Consider the following 24,236-nt stretch of genomic DNA (forward strand, 5'->3'; position numbering starts at 1 on the left):
TCGTAATATCATTGGTACGTTTCGATCCGTCTTTTGTCACAGTGAAACAGTCGTTTATTGTCAGTCAAATTGTCAGTTGTCCACTTAGTTTTGCTCGATTCCGTCAATAAGTCGTTTGTAAGGTGCCGGTAACTGTTGACTGCGATTCAAAGGTGTTTGTTATAAGTTAGTAAACCAGCTTTCTAAAGTGAGTCGTTGATATGAGTAGTCTGTAGAATATGTAATACATGTCGCAGAGTCCCAGTCGATTTGATGTTTCGTCTGTTAATGGCATGGTGCTCAGCAGTGTGATTGTTGACAGGTTTTACAACTGATTTTGAGTTCATTGTTGTTATTGTTGTTGACTTTTCAGTTTGATTATATGTTATTCCTGGCCCTGTTCAGCTACGTTGTTCTTGTTCGTCAAGACAAAATTCCTTCCATCGGCGAAATTGTGCTTATCATCTTCGTTTGTACTTTGTGCGCTGAGGAAATCAGACAGGTAACACAATCTTGTATATAACGACCTCTAGCCTAGCTGTTTACTCTTTGACACTTAAAAAAGAGATCACTCTTATACTACATACATTGAACTTCACTTGCTTTAAGAAGAGAGTATAATCTTGCTGATTTTGGTGCCCCGCGTACGGTACTCGTTGGGCGCTGACAGATTTTAACACACACTTTTTTCAAGTACCGAGTACTAGAGATCGATGGATGGATGGAAGGATAGATACTTTATTGGTATGGACATCGCAGTCAGAGGCTGAATTACGTTTATACATACAAAAGACAAAAACTACTAAATTAAGACGCATAAATTACAATCGATTTAAGAAATTCAAAAGTTATAACTGTAAAGGATATCTACAAAAAATATATAAAATACGAACAAAGATTTATTTGAAAAAAAACTGGTGGCTGTTAGAATGAGTTTACCCGAAGGCATTGGGAGTTAATAGAACAACTCTTGGCCCTACAAGTTTTAAACTTGACACCAAAAGTCCTGGCATGCCTGAAAGGGTTTGACTGTGTATAATGAGTAAAATTGCGGAACAATTCGGTTTGCGATTTAAATAAAAGATTACTCTTTTTTGGTAGATTCTTCACTCCGAACCACCAACACTGAAAAACAAATTCAAAGCATGGGCCTCCAGTAACTGGAACCGTCTCGACGGCCTCGCAGTGGTATCGTTTTTCATTGGCCTTGGACTCAGACTATACCCACCAACGCGTGATGCAGGTCACGTGGTTTACTGCTTTGATGTGGCTATGTGGATTATGCGTCTGATGCACTTTTTTTATGTTAGCAAACACATGGGACCTTACGTGGTCATGATTGGCAGGATGGTAAGGGACGACAAATATTGAAGATCATTTAAATATTTAGCTTCAAAGTAACACGCCTGGTTACATAGTAATTTCTCTATTTGGAGTTCAAATTTACTACATTGCATTATTTATAAGCACGCATGATTCATATCCTTTACATAATTGTGATCTTCACAGTGTACAAGTGTCACATGTTGACATAAATAGTCAAAGTAAAAAAGGAAATTGGCCAATTGAAAGTGGGCAAAAAATAACGGGGATTCAGTCCAACCTGGTTGGAATGCTTTGAGCGCAAGGCATGGTAAACTTGTCGGGCTTTATAGCTATTAGATTATACTAACTACGACCCAGTGAACAGCGTATAGCTCTCTGATTTTAGTAACCAACTTGAACTTACAGGGTAATGAGTAAAAACAATGCTATTTCTAGGTTATATATATTCTCATCATAAAAATGCAGGGCAAGTGCTAATCGGTTCTGCTTGAATGTCAAGTAAGTGAATGAAAAATTACTTTTACGTCAGAGATTTCACATTTTGAAAAGAAACATGAGGCAATTAAAGAAAACACATTCAGAAAAATTTACCTTGATATTCTTTTATTTTTGAGTCATAAAAATATTTAGGAAGTGCGAGAAACACACTATTGCAGCTTCTTCGTATTTCTTTAGCATATTTGTTGTTGTTGCTGTTTGCTTATTTGTTTGATGGTGTTTATTCGTGTAATGCTTGTCAGGGCATTGAACATTCTAACCTTGCAAAACATTTTTTGTTTAATATCTTTTGACTCCTTAGACTCTGGATTTAATGTATTTTCTTCTGATCATGGTGGTTTTTTTCCTGGCCTATGGAATTCCTCAACAAGCTATCCTCTACCCAAACGAAGGTCCTTCCTGGTCCATGGCATCTCGGATCTTCTTCAGGCCGTACTTTCAGGCCCATGGAGAGCTCTTTTTGGATGCTCCAGATAAAAGTAAGTATTTCATTTTGATAATCGCAGAATACCAGGTGATGGCTACCATTTCGTGAACATGTATTCGAAAATAGAAGTTTTGTCGAGCGCAATAATCCGCGGTTACAATTATACTTCCACAGAAAACTTTCGTTATTCAGCTCGCTTGTTCCTTTGTCTTAATTTGATCTACGATGAAGATATCCTTTACGCTCGAAATGTGCTACACTTGTGATTGGGGCTCTATGAGCCTATGGGTCTGTAGTCCCACGGTTTCTGGGTTTATGTATATGTAGCTCTGACTGTGATAGCTAATTGTCTCGTATATTTTATTCCAGTTGAAAACACGACAACCGTTTTTGGCACTGCAAGAAAAGATAGCTACGGGGACACAGTGGTGTTGTTCATGACTGCGATTTACTTGCTTGTCGTCAACATTCTTCTGCTAAATCTTCTTATTGCTATTTTCAAGTAAGTCTCCAACAGTAAATTGCTCTATTAAAAAGTTGCCTAGGGCTCGTTCGAATGACCATATTCTGGAGTAAGAAACATGGAATACAGTCAAAAATCACTTGTTTTACAATAGTAAAATCTAGAAATCTGGAGGATATTAACAAATGAGATGAATGTGGTCCTCTAATGGTCCAAAAAGTGGGGATTGAACGGATTTGTCACAAATTTCTGCGTATTTTTATTCCAGAATTCGATATGCATACAGAGAGATCGTCATAAACAGTGGACTAATTCGTTACGCTATCACCGTACTATTATTTACATGTAGACCTAGCCCATAAAATCGAACTCTAGTTTTACAATAACTGAGTGATTTCTCGCGCGCTCTTTTGCCGAGAGCTACGGTCGATAAGATTGCAGACCATGGAAATGATGTGATGGTCGCACAATTTGTTTTTCTCTTTTCTCTCGCGCGCGAATTTTCGAGAAGCTTCAACCTAAATGGATTTCAACAACTGCCCATGTTATTGCAAAAATATCGACGACTATTTTCCATGGTCTGTTTTCTTACAGACCATAGAAATGACGTCAAAATGTTCAAAAGTTAAGTGCAACCACTAGTCGCAGGCGAGTGGTTTTACTGCAAACATTTTAACATGTTGACATCATTTCTATAGTCGATAAGAGTACAGACCATGGAAATTTATCGTGGATTTGTTAGTTCTTAAAATGATAACAATAATCGAACGCTAGTTCTATCGACCTCAACTCTGTGCCTGTCACTGATTGAGTTCAACTGAATTCGGTAATCGAACAAAATAGAACAATTACCGAACCAATCAAACTTTTTCCACGCAGGGTGTCAGAGGCCTGTCCTTACGCTACGAAGCTTAACGAACACAATGGAACTTAATTCGATTGTTTTGTAATAGACCTTTGGGTTGCAAGTCCATCGCTCTCACCACTTGGCCACGCTGTCTCCACAATTGAAAAACTGAACGATTAGGTCCGATTGCCTTCGACGGGGATGGAGACCGTCGATTATTGAGGTGCAGTCTCCATGACACTTAAAGTTAGACTACTGTAACCGGGGCCAGTTAGACAAAGTTGACCAACTGGATTACAGGAAAATAACAATTACATTCCAAGAAAGTTGGTCCTGAGCCAATCAGCAGCTCGTAAAAAAAAAATGGCAATAAGTTACTCAAAGCACAGATTTAAATATTGATAGCAAACGTTTATCAAGAAAAATGTTTCCCCAGACAATGTTTTCCTATTCGAAACTTTACACTGATATAACACCCAGGAGACATATTTGTTTGACACACGCTGTTATTTTGTCATCTACCAGCAATTTTTTTTCGCTTCCATTGCCGCGCTTTGCACCCGGGCTTTGCAAAAACATCACGAGCTCAAGTCAAAAATTTAACTAACCAGACTAACTTGTACGCTTTTTTTGCCTCCGTCATTCACTCTAACAGACTTCTCAGGAAAGACGGGCTTTCTTCAGCGGTTCCATAGGTCACTTCTATAGGTTGTAACTGGTTGCTTTCGATCCATTTTGTTTATTTCGATTATGATTGACAACTAATTTTCCCGGAACATGTTGTCATTTTCCTGTAATCTGATTGGTCAAGTTCGTCTAGGTGGCCCCTGTTATAGTAGTAGCACTGTAAAGACACCTAAAAATATTGAAACGCATGAAAATCGCTTGAAAAACCTTAACTATTAATGGTGTCCAAAGCTCATTCTTAATGAGAAAATCAACTATCAATGAAATATCACTGAATTGATTGTAAAAGATAAGGTGAAAATGGCTTGAGAGTCGGCAGCGTGCGCCGTTTATGCCATCATTCTTACATCTTTATCTACATGTAGCTATTTAACTTTCATCCTTTACACCTGTGGAGGCGGTTGTGGTCGAGCGGTTAACACCTCGAGCTCTGGATCGGGACAAGGAACTTTACTCCACTTTGTCTCTCCTCACTCAGGTGTATAAATGGGTACCGGCGACGTACTGCTGGGGGGTAACCCTGCGATGGACTAGCATCCCGTCCATAGGGGAGTAGCAATACTCCTAGGCATGCCTCATGCTAAGGAAACCGGGATAATATAGGGCGCGATCCATTCAACCAAAATTTCCGGAAATTTCGGTCCAAAACTCAATGGATCGGTTCGGTCCAACCGGAAAAGTTTCGGAAAAACAGGTCCACCTTTTGAGGTGTTTCTCTTTTCCCGGTCGGACCGGTCTGAATTTTGGTTGAATGGATCGCGCCCATAAGCTCCGGCCGTTTGAGCCTTTGGCTCCAGTGAGCCTTTGCCGTTACCCTTAATTTACATATTATTATAGCTATTTAAATTTCATCCTTTGCATCTCAGTAATACGTACGAGAAGGTGCAGGCCAACGCAAAACAGATCTGGATGTTTGAGCGTTACTACCTGGTTAAGGAATACAAGCAGAGACCTGTCTTAGTACCACCGTTCATTATCTTGAATCATGTGATCTACGTTATAAGATTCTTGTACCGCTGCTGTTTCAAGAAATCTGGCAATCGAAATGGAAATCAAGACGCTGCTTCTACAGTGACAAGTAAGACGTCTAGTTTTTAAAACCAAAGCAAAGTTCGCCAGAACTTCCTGGTCTGAACTATTCAGATCGAAAAAGGGAGAGCAGAAGGTAATTTTTAAACAATTGTGTCTTAATTTGATCCTGATATATATGAAAGAAGAATGCGCAATTACTTCATCCTTGTTTGTTTGCTAACCTTCAGTGTTAGGCTTTTATGGTTTTTGATGGCAGAAAAGATGGGAGATCACATTCTAATCACACACCAGTTAATCGGGTCAACATTAGATTCCATCGTCCAGAACCACATTAGACACGTCATGATTGTTACACAAAGCAGTTCATCGTATAGAAGCAAGCGCACTGACTATAGTGATCAGGGTTGAAAACTGACTATAATAATTAGGGTTAAACACTGACAATAATGATTAGGACTAAGCACCGACTCGAAATGGTTAACTTTCATTTACTGTTAGGTCTGTCACCATAAACATGTAAAACAAAGCTGATCTCGCAGTCGAATCCACCGTGGTAAAGGTGGTGGAGACGATAGGATTCGGTGCCTCGGTCCCAGGATCGATAGGACTTAGATTAAGAAAAGAGATTAGAAGGGCAGACGTTTGAGTGACTTAGAAATTTCTTGTAGGTGTAGCTAAGAGGGGAAGGTACGTGGTTCTGAAGAATGGAATCGAATGCTGACCGGTTAATCGCCATGTAAGCAGCTGTATTTTATCTTTCCCTAGGGAATTCGTATGACAATAGCATGAAAATTTTCGAAGAGCGATGCGTGGATGAATACCTGAGAGAGAAAAACGCACTGCTTCGTGCCACCCAAGAAGAACAAATCAGAGTGATCAATGATAGGTATAACCAGCCGGAATTATGCTTCTAGTTACATTTTTTGTCAGTTAGATCAATCAATTCGTGACTATTTTTTACAAAATTTTATTGGGAGGAGCGTGGAGCAAAAAAAAAAACAAATGCTTTTCATTGGCTGCACTTTAATAAATTTTGAAAGTATGGCTTTTGATACTAAGAATAAGTAAAGTAGCCAGTGGTGAACGATTGCTTTTTTCTTTGTTTCGTTTTGTTTATATTTGTTTGTTTGTTTGTTTTTGTTGCTTCTTTTGTCCTTTCTAGATATATTTATTTACCAAGCGAGTTTCAAACCTCACAAAAAATGCTTAAAAGTAGTTAAAAAGATAACCATTATTCCAATGTGATAGATATGCTTTTATCCTTTGCAAATCTGACAGCATGGGTTCAGTTTGTAGCCAGCTCCAAGATATGTTTCGATTTGTTAACCAGCGGTTCAAGAACGTTGATGAAGAGCTCTATAGACTGGGAAAAGTCGATCGAAATCAAGGCGTCAATCTATTGCAGACGTATTAACAGGTAAAATTGTAGTGTGGGACTGTTTTTGTTCTCCAGATATAGAAAGTGTTTGTTTTATATTAGCTGTATAATTAGTTTGCACAATCACTCTTAGGCCCGGCTGTCTACACTTCGCAGGATAAAATTTATAATAAACGCAACTATATTAAATGGTTCGGCTTACCATGCACATTTATCCAGACCCAAATTATGAAACGCCCCCGTTTTCAATATAATGAATAATGGTTTCGTAGTAAGACCAGTAAGTGGGGTATATAAAGTTGTGTTTTCAAATATATGGGGCCTGGTGAACCAGGCCTTAGGTAAGTGAAAAAACGGACTTAAAAGGGGAACCACAATTAATGGTAATCCATTAGTTTTCATTGTGCCCCACAAGTTTTAATTAGAATCCCAACTGGCCGGAGGAAAACCAGTCGGCTCAATAATAGGGAGCTAATAAGCAACGACGACGGCAACGGCTATGATGACGTTTCCAAAGAGTGAATTCTGGCTGTCTCAAACTTCATCGCTCTTATTCCATCTCTTTTAATTTGTCAAATGTCGGCGATTTTTTTCAGAAGTTGAATTCTAAAGGACTTTGTCATAGTTCAGAAAAAGAAATAGAAAGTCGTTGTCTTGTGTTCACGTCCTCGGTAAGACGTGAAATTAGGCAGTTTCAAGTCGTAGTCGTGCAGAGACGGCAAGGAAATGTACAAAAAAGCGTGATTACGTACAAAGTTGTTGTTTTGCTAATCTAAACTTATTGCTTTTTTGCCGTTGTCATTGTCGTCGTCTTCGCCGTAGTCCAGTTCCCCCCCACCCCCACCTAGGCCCAAGTCACGCAACGCCTGGAGTGAGAGAGGGTCCCTCTCTCTCCCGCTCTCTCCCTGATTTGCGTGACATAGAGAGACGGGACGGACCTGGACTACCGTTGTCGTTGCTTAAGCTCCCTATTTGCGAGCGTGACCGGGAAGATGAGCTAGGGTGGGGATTGAACTCGGAGCCTCGGGATTGCAATTTCAGCGCTCTTATACTACTACATGAGAAATTTCTGTAATTTGATTGGCTTAGAGCAGTGGTACTTCAGCTTACCGGTAATTTGAAATACCTGCATGTGAAAATTACAAACCTTTTGTGGATAGTAGTATAAACAAATAATAGGATGATTTGTACCTGATATTTGGGTGTAAATACCACTCGTGATATTTCAAAATATGTCTCAAAGAAGTAGACAGTTCGTCCCATGAATGTCGTGAAATTGTTCGCAGGAAGACCCTGCTGCTTAACTGTACTCTTTAGAATGTGAACTGCATTTTCTTCTCTCTCAGGACAAAGTGGGTGACTGCAGTGTCAACTGGCAAGAAGTCAGCGTTCAAATCAACCTGCAAGCCATTCTCTCATTTACCTTGCACAAGATGGCCACGTTAAATAACGCATTCTTTTGAATGGAGTCCCGGGCTTAAGTCACATTTCATTTACTTCTTCCCCTGTCTGAAGTTACCTAAAAGTGACCTGGATATATTGTGCGTGTGTGTTTATGTAACGTAAATAAAAAAGATTGAACAGATACTGAACAATAACCACACCACAACAACACATAAGCGAACTAACAATGGTTTCCGCAGCACTATAGCCTGCGAGCAAGCTCTCCTATTTAGGCGAGCGGAGCGAGCCTCGCGAGAACGCGCGAGCGAGGGGCCGAGGAAGCTCCTTTCCTCTGCCCCTCGCGGCTTCGCCGCTCCCTCGCGAGTTCTCGCGAGACTCGCTTCGCTCGCCCTAATAGGAGAACTTGCTGGCAGGTTAGCAACACTAAGAAACACTTCACAATTCTTTCTACTTCATTATTAATATAAAAACAGAAGGATAGGTTTTAAAAAGTGTGTTGAGATTAATGAGTGAGCTCAATTACTGGCCTCTATTCCGCGAATGCAACCTCGCTTCTTTTCTGAAAATGGGGGAAATGAGGGGCGATGACATTTTCGAATTCCATGGCGTTTTGCTTATTAAGCTATATTTTTTGGAATGATTTTGCAGTGTTGCCCTCGAAAAATAGCTTTCTTGGCTTAAGTATACTTAGCGGTTGTTAGTTTTTTCCTTTTGTTAGCGTTTGGTTTTCAGTTTTAATCGAAAGGAAAAGTGTTTTTCGCAGTGTTTCCACAACTGTTTTTGAGCCGTTTCCTGGGGTGGCCCACTTCTGAAATGCCGTCTGAATCAGTTGCTGGGCCTTTCAGTATTTCTTTACACCATGTAACTGAAAATTAGATTGAGATTTGCAGTGCTTAATTTGTACCCACTCTTTTGGTTGAAACTCACATCAGAGTTACGTTGATTTTGTTTATTATAATTTGCCATTCTGAGAGTGCTCGTTCTAAGCGCCTGTATCGTCTAGTTAATTAAGTTTCAGTTTGATTAGTCAGCGTTTATAGAGTGTTGTGTTGTTTTCAAGACTCTTGCCATGTTTGCAAAATGGAAGTTGAATTAAAATTAATCTTCTGAGTGCCTATTCGTTTCTGACTTATTTTGTATGAAGGTTCATTATTATAACGCAGAACATAGAGTGGGCCGAAAACCGAGATTCCCTTACCTACATTGTAGCCTGGGAGAGGGGATTTAAGGGGGCTGTGGGGAAGTATCCTCTTTAAATCTGACCCATACACATGACTTTACTGCACCTGGTCTGGCAAAATTTTACTATTGACTATAAACCGAGTTCACTTATTCAACCCACTTCTTGTTAAGAGATGAAACACTATAACTAGTGTTTGATAAATTGAATCAAGTCATGAATATTATGCTAGACAATCCAAAGTAACCGTTTACCAAATAAAATGGTCTGAGGAAACTGCCAGAAAACTTTCACTCGCACAGCATTTTTATTTGCGTTGAAAGAGTGCTTCACGTTATGCTTCATATTCAATAGAGGTAATCTCGGTATTATCACCTTGCGTATTATCACTTCAATCTTCGATGGGACAGTAAATAAAGGTGGAGTGTTATTTCTGTCATATTTTCTGTGAAAAGTGAGACTAAAACAGAAAATTACAAATTTCGAAAATAAGCTGGTTTATTTATCGGGAGGCTACCTTGGGGAAACAGAAGCTTGCGGGAGCTGAGGACCAAGCCAAGCAAGAAATTCAGATGGAGAGGGGTGAGAAGAGACGACCTACGGCAGCGACTGTCAGTAAAAGAACCGCGGGAGAGCTTGCTCGCAAGACCGCTGTTTACCCAACAGATTTCCATTATAAGCTGCGCTTCGAGCCAATCAACATTTGAGTTTAAAGATATCTGTTTTCTATTCTCCATATAAAGATATTTGTCTGCTGATTTGTCCTAAGAGGCATTAAACCGTGTAAGAATTTTAATTTAAGTGTCAGCCTGCATGCAGGCATCATCTAGTTCCGAGTATATCGCCCGGCCCCTGCTGACTTTATGCTGCGTAGCAGGCGCTTGGAAGTAATAAGCGAGAAAAAACGGGGCGCGCGACAAAGACACACGAGAGGAGAGTGTCTCCCTCGCGCGCCTCGTTCTTTCTTGCGCCTTTCCAAGCGCCTGCAACTTAGAATATACTTAAAGCGCCAGTCGTGTTCGGCTTCAGGCGGACTGCATGCTTTCCACGACAACAGCATTTGTAGTGACAGGAGCCCATAACCAGGGACTTTCACCTGCCATTTATTCGATTCAAGACGCTTTACTGATGAGAATGTGTTCGAAGCGAGTTTAGAGTACCACAGGATCACAAAAATAAGGTCGCAAACATCGGTTTATTAGTAGTTTTGGATGACTTTTGGAATTGTTTGTTTTTGTTTTAGTTTTGTTGCTGTTATCTTTTCTTTCACTTTTTCTTATGTCATACAACAGAGGCGCAACTGTCATACAGAGCAGAGTTTCTTATGTCTACGGGGAAAGTGATCGAAGATGTCCGAAAGCTGATAGGCTTATGAATAAGTCGTGAGAGTTCTTGTAGGCCCCTAGCAATGGCTTTAATTTCTTAACTTTCTTTTTCCGTGTAAAGGAATAGGAGGTGTCCGCATTGTAGGTAAAATGCACTCTGGGGTAAAAGAAAAAAAGACTTCAACCAAGCAGCCTAAGCACAAAGAACGGTTATTTAGGAGGCTAAGTTAAATTCAGAATTTCCTTTGTTTCTTGGCCCTAGTTATTCACAGAAGACAAATGAAATCCTGGATTAACCTGAGAACGAATTTTAACCACAAAATCTTCACTCAGGCCGCCAAACATTGTTCTTCCTCCTTCGTTCCTCCCGGAACCCTATCTTTTTTAAGTTCTCAACGCTAGCTTGCTTTATTTTCCTCATCTGGTTTCCAGTTTGGATTGAAGTGTTTCTCTAACGGCTCCCATACTTTGTAGTAATCATGGTCCACTTTCAGACATGTTTCATTTCCCCATTTTGTGATGGCCATACTGAGACTGCTTTCAAACATAAATGCCTACAACGAAAAAAAATGAATAGAGGAATTCCCAAACTACCGGTCTGCTACACAGCCGTTTTTAGTGTCGTCACGCAACGCTCCTCATTGCGTGACGACTCTAAAAACGGCTGTGTAGCAGACTATTCCCAAACCATCTAAGGCTATGTTTCCGCTATACCAGATAGCCCTTGCGCCGGCGCGCAAACCATACCTGATAAGGCTCCTGTTCACACATAAGAACAGTGATTTCGGCGCGATTTCTGTAACGGAGCGAAGCTGCGCGGCACCGATCTCTAAAGGGGAGAGTCACAGAATTTTCTTTTTATCGGATAGGTGTTCATACTACACCGAATAACTTTGTCACGAAAAGCTTTCCAGTATAGTCTGAACATAGCTTAAGAAATGATGATAGATGTGGAAAAGATCAAGGTAAGCCACGGAGTTCCACATAACCAGATCTCATCCTACGAGCCTAAGCTGAAGTAACCAGTTGACTAGAGTAAGGCCAATATGCGAGTTCTGTTGGTTCCAACAAACCTGAAAATCACTCCAAAGCAGAAAATCGAAAGGAAAAGTGAAGGAGAGAAAGAAGAAAAAACAAAGGCTACACTTTTGGTTTTTATTACGGTTACTACGGAGACAAATAGTTTTTTTAATAATAAAGAATGAATGAGGAACAGTTGTGTAGAACAAGTAGGTAACTTTTTGCAAATCCTTTCAGGTATATGTTGAGATTCAGTTTTATTCCTGGTTTAAGCTTAATTTTCCCTCGTTTTTGTGGGTATGGTAATGTCTGATAATCATTTTGTGATGTACATAGGGAAAATACAATTTAAAGCAAGGGCAAAAAAGAACCAAAGCAGAGCATATATCCATTGAAACTGTCACAACAGAACACTTTGAGTCAACAGATGTCCCGGCCATTTGACAATACATTTATTGATTTTAAACCGGCTGAAATACTGAAGTAACCACTTAACAATGGTCATGAATGCCGTCACGGCAAACATACCATTTCTTTACTCTGGTCCACTTGGTAATGTTAAAAACGCCAGGCTAGGGTTTGAATTAATTATGCACTGATCATGTTATACATACCATAGTTCCATCCGCTACTCGCTGGGGTCTCAGCTCTGCATTTGACGCCTTCTCAAAACAATCCTTATCCGGTCCATGAGGAGTCATCATGCTATGCAGACTACCACCCCCTGGGGCAAATCCCTCCTCCTAACATGACAAGAAAAAAACCGTAAATATTATAGTCTCTGAAGAATACTAGGGAATTTAAGCAACCACAACGCCGATGGCAACAGGCCGTCAAAGAAGCAATAGGTTTGATCACAAAAAGAACAACTTTGCACGTGCGTCATGCTTTTTGTTCATTTCTCACTGCTCCACTACAACGTGAAACGTTCCAATGGGACATATTGTAGAGGACGTAAACACGGATTTTTTGTTCCTTTTTTATACTTTGATGTGCCCCCTAAAAATTCAACTTCAGGAAATCTCACCTTGATTTGACCAATTACATGTAAGCCACTTGAAACAACCACCATAAATTAAAAAAGCGGTAAATTTAGCTGAGCTCAGGGGCAGGGTGTGGCTCGCTCTTCAACAAAAAGCAAAAACAAAAACAAAAACCTTCAGACTGCACATAAATAATTGGAATATAATAAATACTAGGTACTAACTTTGGCTTCGTATTTTCCATAAATCAATCCCATGAATTCACTCATACAGTTTCCTGTTCATAAATTAAAAGTAAAGGTTGAGAGACATGGTGCTTTAACTTCAATCTCTTAAACATTTTTTTATGCTGGGAAGGACACATTTCTTGCCTTGGGTAGCTCAACATTTTCCTATTTATTTCTTTATAATTTTTTTCTTTAAGGTGAAGAGGGACACACTACTCTTGCTTGGACCATACATTGTATATTGCTTTTATCAGCCTCCTTTACATTGCATCTCCTTGTATGATTCTTAATAGGGACTTTAAGATATCACGACGCCGACGACAACGAGAACGTCACAAAAGCAATTGGTCGTACAGGCAAAACAACAACTCTGCACGTGATCACGCTTTTTTGTCCATTTCTTTGCCGTCATTGCACGACTACGACGAGAAAATGCCTAATTTCACGTTTAATGGAGGACGTAAACAAGAGACGGCTAATTTTTCTTTCTCTTTCTGAACTTGAATATACTTCTTAGGAATTCAGCTCAAAAAGAGTTCGCTTCCATTTGACAAAGCAAATGAGTTGGAGTAATCGTGATAGAGATTGAAAGAACGCAAATTCACTTTTTAAGCGACGTTATTGTGGCCGTCGCCGTCGTGGTATCTTAAACTCCCTAATGATCCATTTTCTACTGCAGTTGTCTAGTGCCTCTGCACTTGTATTCCAGGGAATAGAGCGGTTTTCATTTGAGTGTCGAAAAGTAATTGGTTTTGCACTTTCTACACGATGCGATTGGCTTAAAAGATTCGCGCCACCTTTTCATCCAATCAGAAGTAAAACCAAAGCCAATTGTGACGCGCTCGCATGCATTTTCCCGCGCTTTGCGTCAGCCACATGTAATTACTTCGAGTTTTGATTGGTTCAATGTATTGTCTGTGTCCTATGTGATTGGTCAGAGTAATTACTTTGGTTTTGGTTTTACGACACTCAAACGAAAACCACTCTAGGATGCAAGATCCTTTGTAACTTCAAACAAATGCCAAACAACCTGAAGCCTTGATGAGACTTGAATTTATATGCTATTCTTGTTTGCCCCAGTTAAGTAGTTTCTTTCACAGACGTTGAGGAGAGGAATTACTGCTCTACGGTCTACAGCTATTTCTTATCCCTGAAATGCCTGTGATATTTTAAAAATCAGTGATAGACATTACCCATTTAAAGCATGCATACTTGTTGAATTGCATAGGAAGCACATGAAACAAGCCACACCAGTACTACACAAGGCTGTGCTTTAAGAAAAATTGAAAGGAAGCCCAGTGTTCTGAATCTGTGAAATCCAGGGTGCCCAGCAAAGTATTTCTGATGAAAACTAAGACTTCCTAGTCATCTAAGAGCAAAGGTAAGGTGCAGGAGCCACAGGACCTGAACCTGTGAAATCCAGGGTGCCCAGCAAAGTATTTCTGATGAAAAACTAAGACTTCCTAGTCATCTAAGAGCAAAGGTAAGGTGCAGGAGCCACAGGATGCTGTTAAAGGATGACCCTGCTACACTACATAACAAAAAAAATTTCCGTCCATTTGTAATTTTGGTCAGGTCCAGCAGAAGTCACTCTCACTGTACTTATAACCTTCAACACGTTACTTACTGTGATAGTACGGTGGCCTGAAAGTGTTCTCAGCAACACTCCATCTTGGTGGAAATATAACAAAATCTGCTATAGCAACTCCAGGCTTTAAACTGGGACAAGTCAACACAGTGAAAATTGATGGATCCTACAAAGAATAAAAGGATTTAGTTTGAGAAATGACCTGTTTGTTTCCCATCATTCGCAACTCAGATACTTTCTTCAATCCATGCTTGCGATTAAAACATGAGAAATTAATAATCATTATACCCAGGTGTGCAATTGGGTGTATGGGGAAATATAGCTGTATCCCGGGGGGAATACTCCCTACGATGGCTTATATGGGGAGGCTCCACCCGAAAGGGGTATCTTTATCAGATATGAAGCAGTAGGAATTTTACTTGTTGAGGTATATAAATGGGTACGGAAATATGTCTTTTGGGTCTGTTAAAGGGCCCAAAGGGCCGAAGAGATGAATTTTATGGATTTATAGAGTTGAGAAAACGTTCTATTTTTGTGATTGATTCCTATTTAAAAGACAGTGCATTTACAGCAGGTAAAAGGGATGCAAAGTTCTAAACAGGGTATGTGAAAGGGGTACCATTTGTCAATAGAAGGTATATGAAAGGGGTACCTTTTTCGTGAAAAATGGTTTATAAAAGGGTATTGGGGGTAGATCCCATGAAAAAAAAATTTGCTTTTACTGGTTGACAAATATTAGACCCCGTTTGGAGGAAAATTCCATGACAATGGTATGCATCATTCATGGTCAGATATCTTCTTAACTTAAGATCAAGAACAGCTAGCATCCACATGTATATACTCACACAGTGGTCAAATGAAACTGTGTTGATGACATTAAAGCAGCTTAGGTTGTACTTGTAAGGAGCATAGTTACCATGCCAAGCCACAACATCAAAAGGGGAATGACCCTAAAGAAAACAACAAGCAAAAGAAGCATGCATAAATGATTAAAGAACAAAATAATAATAATATTTGATAAGTAACAATAATAAGAGAAATGAAAAATGGGTGGAGGAGAGAGGAATAGGACACTAATGCAACGTCATTTCAAACAGAAGCAATACACTTACAGATGTGTTGTTTGGCTTTTTGAATTAATGCACTTTTATTAGGAGGTGTGGTACTTTAGAGGTTAAGAGGATTGGATCTGTAGGTCTTGGTTCAAGCCTTGCTGTCACATCATTTCCTTAGACAAGAAGTAACTTTGCTCCACTTTTTCATTCACCCAGGTGAATGAATGGGTACTGCCAACCTTCTGCTGGAAGTTTCCATGTAGTGGATTAGCATCATCTCCAGGAAGGAGTTATTGTAGTCCTAAGTGCTTCTTACCGCAAAAACCGGGATAAGTTCTGGCTGTGTGGGCCTCATGGCTCATATGCATATTTAGAATTTTTAGAAGGCCCTACTTTGGATGAACAATGCCCTACAATTTTTCAAGACAGACACAAAACTATACCCTGCTGTCAAGCAGTACCTCCTGGCTCCAGATATAAACCATTATATATATGCATCCCCTAGGGACTATAATAAACCAATTTTGACATATTAAAATTCATACACGTACTTGGCTATGAAGCTTGGGGGAATAAAACAAAAGGAATGTATTATTCATTGCTGAGCCTTAAGAAGATTCCTTTTGTTTTATTCCCCCAAGCCTCAGAGCCAAGTGTAAATTTTAAGATATTGAAATTGGTCTATTGGAATGTTTTTACTGGTATTACAACTAAGTTTAGCAACTATACAGCTGTAGTAGTTCTAAATCAAACCTGAATGGCTTTGAAGAGTTTTCCCTGGAATTTGCTGATAACTGTGAAACCAGAGGACACATCTCTGTCTTCAAACCATGCTACAGGTGTTAGGAAGTCTCGGGGGTTTGCCAGTCCATTAGCACCTGCAAAAAGTTGACAATCTGGATCTAAATCATGAAGCAGACAAGTGCTTTTTGGTGTTTGCAAGTGTGAAATACTTCAACAAAATAATGCAATAGTATTGTCCTAAATTAAACAAAACTAAACTCTGTTCAGAGTGTGAATGCCAATAACATAGATACAGGTACATGTAAATATACAGGTACAGGTACATAATGACAAAGCATGTTAAGTATCCTCTAAGATGCTCATGGCTAACTCCATTATTTTTTATCCAGACACAATTTTACATAGACAAAGCGTTTTGGACTGGTCTTCAGTGGGGCCAAAGTGGGCTGCACTGGTTCAAGCATGACTTTTCCTTTATAAAATTTCTTTCTGCGAACCTAGGGTAAGTTTTATACCTATTGGTCCACGATGAGGCAAAACAAAGTGTGCATCAAACACCTCCAGAATGTAACCTCTTGAAGGTTCACTTATCTCCACAGAAAACCTTATTCCTTGCTGAAAATGATAGAACAACTTAGGTCATTTTTGCAACTGAGAACCAAAAAATTATTTTATCAGTATCCTAAAATGCAAATATCAAGAAGACTCAGTTATGGAATTAAACATATCAATACCATTAATACCACTCATTCTGGTGTAAATACTACAAAAAATAAGAACTAAGAGTGCTCATACATGTAGACAAAATAGAAAATATTATGGTCTTCCAAAATTAGGGAATAATTATAGTTACTGTAATAAATTATTGTCAGTTATTGTAGAGTCACTGAAAAGTTGTTGCAACTACTAAGGCCTCAAAAGGGTTAAATTCTATTAAAGTTATATATATAATGAAAGAATGTTCATCATTAAACAATAAACAAATTCAAGAAATCCTTTTACTACACTTTCATGACCTCAAAGCTACACATAAATTTTAGTGAATCAAGCAAGGTGGACCTTATGAGTGTACAGTTTTACCTGGATCACACAAATTTCAGTTGGTTCTACTTCCATTTTGCCCATCTCTGTTGTGATCACCAAAGAACCCTTTTGGGGAACTGAAATACATCAAAAAAGGTCAAAATTATAAGTACAAGGAGTTTTATTAACTCTACATGATTTCAAGGGCTTATTTTCCTAGAAGTGACTTGATTAGTAGTATATTTAATGAAAACTTTGATCTCTCATAAACTTACAAGTACTCTCTCCACTGGTATTTATAAAATGTCACTGTTTTTATTATTCATAAGCTGCATTATTAAATAATACACTTGACGATAATCCAACATCTACTCACCTATAAGAAAATCACCATCAGAGTTATAAAGGCACCTGAAAGGAAATCGGAATCTAGTGAGTGCAGTTAGTTAAAAAAACTTCCAAAAGTGGGAAAAACAACAGAAAGAGTCAAAGCCAGGGGGGTGTCTTGAAAATAAAGACCCCAAAGACCGGCTAGGTCTGAGTGAATCAACTTTCAGGTCTGTCTGCTAAGTATAATGACCTAAATGGAACCTGATTCACTCAGTTTCCTAACCTAATCAATGAAATTCAGAGTTACATGGTAGGGGGTCTTAGAGCTGTAGGGGTCTTGGGGGTCTTTGTTTTCAAGACACCCAAGCTAAGGGTACTACTGAGCAAGGTACAGATACTGGCAGGAGTAATAAGTATTACCACTGGCCCATAGCAACAGAAAGTCTGCAGTTATATTCTTAGTATCTGTATAGTTATATTGACTGTGCAGGTGAGGATGTCATGACCAATGGATAGCTCATTAACAAAGGCTTTATGGAAAATTTCAATAAGGCTGACATATTTAGGCTGCCAAGTAATTATTTAAAAAAACCAAAGATTTCCTCATTGTCCAAATTAAAAGGCAAAGAATAAGTTGTCAGCAGGGGCCAATGTACTCGGTTTAAGAACACACCAGCCTTGTCCCTTTCCTCAAGGCTAGCGAGGTGCTCCATTCCCCAATTAGCTTTAATGGGAAAAAACTTGATATGTTTTTGACACTGCTGCTTTGAAAAATCAATAGAACAAAAATTAAATTATCTAATTAAATGACGAAAGACTAAAGAGACCCTGCAATTGTTATTCAGAGCACATAAGAATGAAACTTTCACACCTTTTATTCCACCAACACCCTTCAAATATATAATATTTAATGCTTGTGCACTTAAGTGTCTCACAAACAACTTACATGGTGTTTATTAAGTAAAATCTGTTGCATTCAAAGTCACAATGACAATCACTCAATCACAAGACGACACAAAGAAAATCTATAGTAATTTTATTATCTTGCCCACAAAGATACTTATGTGCAACAGGGAACCCAGACAACTTTAGCTTAATCCTTGGCTCCCAAGAGCAGCAAGACTAAAAAAAAAATTCGCTGAAAAATTCTTTATTTCATTTAATTTTTACAATACTGAAACAATAAATACTACTGTGTTATAAACTACGTACACTGCTGAAAAGCACTCACTTGAATTTTGCTGTGACATCACAGGATTTTGTTCACAGACTCAATAGTTTTTAATTTTTAAATTCAAGGATTTCAGTCAAACTACTTACTTGTCTTTCATAGATATATCACAGCAAAAAACATGAACAGCAACTCCATGCCTAGTACAAGGATCTCCAGCACCACATATTGTATGAAGACCCTAAAAAATTAGCAAAAATATTTATCATGTTGATTTAAACTAACTTGTGCATGACCTTTTCAGTTTAAAAGAGAGAGAGAGAACTGTCAGTTTTTTTACTGTTTATTTACTGTTTAGAAACTAGTAAGAGCATGAAAAATAAATTGACATAATTTCAAGTAATCATGGCATTATTGTGATCGAAACTTTTACTGTTGAGTTTTCAAAAATAATTTGCGAGCAGGAGTACAGAGTCACCTTGAATTCTCAAACTGCACTTTTGAAATATGATGAAATAATGACTTAATTACTAAAATACATGTCAGTAATAGTTTAGGAGTTAAAAAGCACTAGGAAACTGCAAAGAGCACCTTTAAAAACTATTTACATACTTGTGTGAAGTCAATTTTACTGCCATTTGCAGGAATTTCAAAAGGCTTCCAGCGCATCTAAAGTTTAGAATAAAACACAACACATGTATTGTTTTTGTTATTAGCTGAGCTGGTCCCTAAAACTGTACCATTCCTTTACAAAGCTAAATATTAAGCACATGTTCATATTCTGTTAAAAGAGGAGGTAAATTTTAAATCAAGAATTACTGCTTCAAATGCATTTTTCCTGCCACTACACTTCTCCATTTCTTGTGAAGAGCTTTTCAGCCAAATGTACATGTAATTAACACAACTGTTCTATCAACATCATTTGCAACAAACTACGAAAGACTTCACTCCAGAGTTAGTTAAGGGGGGTTGTGAAAAACACCCTTAGTGAGTATTGATAAAGTGCTGGATTACCCTTGTGGACTGCCTTACATTCTCTTGTTGAACAAGAGGTTAATTTTCACACACAACTGGAATTCATGCCAAGCTGACCTTTAACCCTTTAAGCCCCAGTATCTACATATAAATTCTCCAAACTGATCTTCATACATTTCCTTAAAGAATTAGTTGAGAGAGTTTGTTAACAGATCAAAGCATTTTCTCTTTAGTGATCATTTTATTAACTCTCATAACCATTTCTCTTGGTAAAGTAAGAATATTGTTAGGAGAAAATTGATGTTGGTCACTATTGGGACTTAACGGGTTAATATCAACACCACAAATCATTATAATATTACAGCACAAAAGAGCTAATAAATGGCTAACAAGAAACTGAGACTAGATACAATAACAATCCTGCTAGAACTACAGCGCTACTTTAATCCTAAAACAACAATATAGAGGGTGGGTGGGCGGGGCAGGTCAGGCAATGGCATATGGCAACAAAACAACTGAACTTGAAAGAACATCTGACCTGAAGACCCCCAGAACACCTAAACCCATACTCCCAGCCGTGTGTGAAAAAAACATTTTCTGTTTCATTCATTCCTCAGCCAGTGGAAAACCACACTTTTAAGATTCTCCATTTATTACATCAGTACATCACTGGTGAGACATATTTTAAAAGCATAAAGCCTTATTCCATGATTGGACACTTTTTAATTAACTAAGAGATGTATGTTGAGTGTATGTAGCTCTTAACTTTGAATAACCTAAATCTGTACAATGAAACCTTTAAAACGAGGCCTCTTTTACTGGAATTTTACATCACACCAAGTTTTTTTCTTTCTCTAGCTGTAAGTTTAAATTTTCTCTTACAAAAATGAAATTTAAATTTTTCCACGATAGTTGATGCTGGGCAATTCTTGAGAATGAAAGAATTATTAAGTTAAGTGCAATTAAACTATAAAGTAATGTAGCTTCTTGAGAGTTATTGACTTTTAGTGCAAAAGAAAGGCCATACAGTATTTCATTCCCAGGGCTCAAAAAAGCTTGAATTCCAGCTTGTCCTTTGGGTAAGCAGGTCACACATTAATGCTTGCCTGAGGCCATGTCTTGCTCATGTAAGTTAATGATTTTGTTAAGAGGATGACTTGCTGGACCATTTCCCAATGGGAAAGTACTCTTTAAAAGTTACCACCCCAGAAAGAAAATCTTATACTTGTCCCAGACAAGAACTACTGCTAACCTGATAAAATCCCACACTATAGCATAGGACCTCTGCTGAGTTTACAGTTAATAGCAAATTGCTAGCATCTGACCTGATTAGGATTAGGATCACACTCATCCCAGCTGTGAGTTAAATTTCCCTGAGGTATTTTCTCAAAAGGCTTATGAATGACGGATGGCCTGATGCGGTACAGCCAGCTAAAAAAAATTAAGATTTTCACATTGACACTCTAACCACAATGTAAGGGAAACATGCAACTTGTAAGGGGTATGTTTTGGCTGACACAGATAGGGTATTTATTGGGTAAAAAGGGGCATTACTTACAAGTGTTAACCATGTAGGATGAAGCTTGGATTCCAAATTGTGAGAGGGTTATTCAACAAGTTTTGTTTTAATAATAATAAATAATGCATTGTTGAAATACTTAAATGTTAATATTGATCCATTTGCAAAAAGCTTGTGGATCCTTTGGGTTCAAAAAATGTTGTGATTAAATTATCTTCTTTCAAATACCCCAGTTCGAGTATCTGCACAAATATTCTTCGATGGGCAGATAAGCAGATTTTCTTACCCACTCTGCTCTGAATATTGCAAATAGCAATGCAATTTCTTTTGTTTTATTCCCCTCAGCTTCAGAGCCAAGTACGAATTTTAAAACTTTGAAACTGACCTATATTTGCAAAATCATCACTGATATTATTTATAGCATTTAGGCCCTTTTTTTTCTTTCCTTTTTTTGGCCTGAGAAAAGAGCCGACATCTTTTTCATGATGCCACCACTGGTTTCCCTGCAAAATGAAGACTTGTGAACTAGCACAGAAATTCCATACTGATGACATGTCACTAATGCTCATGTCTGGGTAGTGCTTCTGGTACCCTGCGAGCAGAGGCTACATTTTCGCTGAGTGAGCTGTCATGCGAAAAGTAGCCTCTGCCGACAACCGTTCTATTTTCTATCGTGCATGCGTGAAATTTGTCACACGATTCACAAGCAAAATTAATCGTCAGGTCTGTCATCAAATGGCGCGAGTTTCGCAGGAATAAAAAACTGCAACAACTCTGATTTGCTACGCAAGACTCACACAAGACTCGTGCAATGCTCTAACCCGGTCAAGAACAGGAAAAAAAAACTGTTTTTTCAATTTATTCGTCCAGATTTCTGGACAGATTTGAATGGTTGTCGGCAGAGGCTACTTTTCGCACGCCAGCTCACACAGCGAAAATGTAGCCTCTGCTCGCAGGGTATGCTTCTGGTTAGTTGATTCAAATTTCCCATGTTGCACGATCAATCAGAAGCACTACCCAGATCTGGGTAGTGATACATGTACCTAATCACCACAGAGAACGCTGGTGCTCACACATATTTCTCAGAGTTCATTTTGTGGAGAAATGAGTGGTGGAAACGTGAAATGTCTGCCGTTTTCTCAGGTTATTTCTTTTATTTCTTCCTCATGATTTGACATGATTTTGTTACCTTCTATAATTGCATTCTGGTGGTGCTGTAAAGGCACTACCTGACAGCTGCTCAGCATACAAACCATAGGGGCATTTCTGGGGACTGTTCTAAAAAGATAAAATATAATTATTTTGTCTTATTGATAGCAATTAAGCTATTACTAACCCAGTTTTCCCTGGCCAGCCTTATTGGCAAGAATTAGTTTGAGGCAGCCTCCATCCACTGCCTATCTATCTACTGCCACAAGAGTTCTACACGAACGCTGCCGGCTAAACGGGTTGATTTTGTAACCTGCTCCTGTTCCTTCTTATCCTATATTATTTCAGCTGATGTTTTAGGTACAATATCTACACCTCAAGTAAGAAGTTGCCGATTTAGTTGGGGAGCGTCCGCGTCTACTTCGCTGACCCATTTAAACTCTCAGGCTGTTCAGAAGAAATGCCGAGACTCCTAGCTCAAAAAATTTCAATTTGTTTACCTATTTCGGCGACTTTTCCCATTCCGCTTTCAAAGTTCATATCCCAACATCAATCAGTATCGCCTCGATCTTATGAAGTAATCTTAAATACTTAGTTTTGTATCTTGTTTTAGTTTTGTAGTTTAGCCTACAGTCTTCATTTCTATATAAAATACTTTCTTTCATTCTGACCACAGGCCGTATAAGCCCCCGGCTTTGGCTTTACTGAGTTTGTACTATATGAGCGATGGAATAATAAAGTTAAAGTTAACTTAATATTTTTTGTACGCAAACTTACCTGCCCAACTGGCAGCGCATCTGGTAACGCTTCAGAAGCAAATTCGTTGCCAAAACCTGTCAAGTACTTTACGAAAATTATAAAAGGATTAAAATTTCCCCCCGACTTCAAATAACATTGAAAATACCATCAGTTCACCCATTTCGATCTAACCTTTAATTCGTCAAGTTCCGCCATTTTGAACTTTGTTTGTTCTGAGCAGGGGGGCACAAAGGGTTATGGGAGAAAGCTACGTGTCTGTTCTGTGATTGGTTACGTTAATGCACGCCCTCCTCCACACCCCCTTTTCGAAAGTTGGGGGGAGTAGACAAAGAGAACAAGCCAAGCAAACAGTTCCACGTCCGTTTTTGGCTTTTCACAATCTCTGCCGGCGACTGATTGTTTTCAGGAGCCGATGCTGTTTTGAAATAACATATATGGAGCAACATTTACAACAACTGACTGAAAGTTGGCGAAAATGATACTTTGTTTGAAAATTTCAGCTTCTAAATCACGAATGTAGCTTATCTGTGAGCTTGGCTTCTGTGACATGTGATAATTATGCTGGTACTATTTCTTAATATGATTCTAAAGAGCGGCTGGAGTACAAAAGTGGAGGGAAGGTTCAGATAAGTAATTTTAAAAAATTAGACATGCTCTATGCTCTACTGTTAAAGTAGGGCAAAATGTTCAAAAGAACATCTGTAAAAATTACTGGAGTCAACTTTAGCATCACATTTACCTTGCCTTCACTGGAGTAAAAGAGGAAAGCATAGGACGTTTATATTGTGATAGGAAATAAGGGTGTGTTTCAATGATCGTATTCCAGAATATTAAAATAATAATATGCAAAAGTTTTGTTAAAAATCTGTTCAGCCATCAGCTTTGGAACATTTGAAAACAACATTCATCTCATTATTTTATTTCAAGCAGATTTTATAATATTCGGAATGTGGTCAATTTGATCATACCCGAATTTTCTTGTACACAAAGGAGACTATTATCATGCAATGAAATTGGGGATGAACGTACCAGTGACGCGTGTAAGCAGACGTGCTGCACGATTCCCTCTCATAAACTCAAAATTTTATTAGCTTTTGCAAACTATTCAACCTATGAGACAACATCAGAGGAAGTCAAAGCAAACAAA

The 24,236-nt window shown here is 38.6% G+C and overlaps 2 protein-coding genes across 2 annotated transcripts in view; one reads left to right on the forward strand and one right to left on the reverse strand.

The window, feature by feature from the left end:
• Positions 1-6,673, forward strand: part of LOC140930312 (transient receptor potential cation channel subfamily M member 3-like) — a 32,148-nt gene extending 25,475 nt beyond the window's left edge. Inside the window, exons 19-25 of the mRNA XM_073379992.1 lie at positions 353-481; positions 1,081-1,329; positions 2,105-2,282; positions 2,600-2,732; positions 5,094-5,305; positions 6,025-6,145; positions 6,538-6,673. Coding sequence (XP_073236093.1) covers positions 353-481; positions 1,081-1,329; positions 2,105-2,282; positions 2,600-2,732; positions 5,094-5,305; positions 6,025-6,145; positions 6,538-6,673 — 1,158 coding nt within the window. The remainder of the gene's footprint in view (positions 1-352; positions 482-1,080; positions 1,330-2,104; positions 2,283-2,599; positions 2,733-5,093; positions 5,306-6,024; positions 6,146-6,537) is intronic.
• A 3,766-nt stretch (positions 6,674-10,439) lies between these two features.
• On the reverse strand, positions 10,440-23,288 carry LOC140938776 (homogentisate 1,2-dioxygenase-like). Its single transcript, XM_073388308.1, has 15 exons — positions 23,261-23,288; positions 23,108-23,173; positions 22,371-22,459; positions 20,988-21,093; positions 19,300-19,356; positions 18,837-18,928; positions 17,563-17,597; positions 17,244-17,323; positions 16,679-16,778; positions 16,173-16,297; positions 15,210-15,314; positions 14,404-14,530; positions 12,774-12,826; positions 12,181-12,309; positions 10,440-11,100 (listed from the first exon to the last, which is right to left on the reverse strand). Exons 1-15 carry the CDS (start codon positions 23,282-23,284, stop codon positions 10,945-10,947), a joined length of 1,344 nt encoding a protein of 447 aa, XP_073244409.1. The 5' UTR covers positions 23,285-23,288; the 3' UTR covers positions 10,440-10,944.
• Between the last annotated feature and the right edge of the window lie 948 nt (positions 23,289-24,236).

This window comes from Porites lutea, chromosome 1 (genome assembly GCF_958299795.1).
Source record: "Porites lutea chromosome 1, jaPorLute2.1, whole genome shotgun sequence".
Lineage (NCBI taxonomy): Eukaryota > Metazoa > Cnidaria > Anthozoa > Scleractinia > Poritidae > Porites > Porites lutea.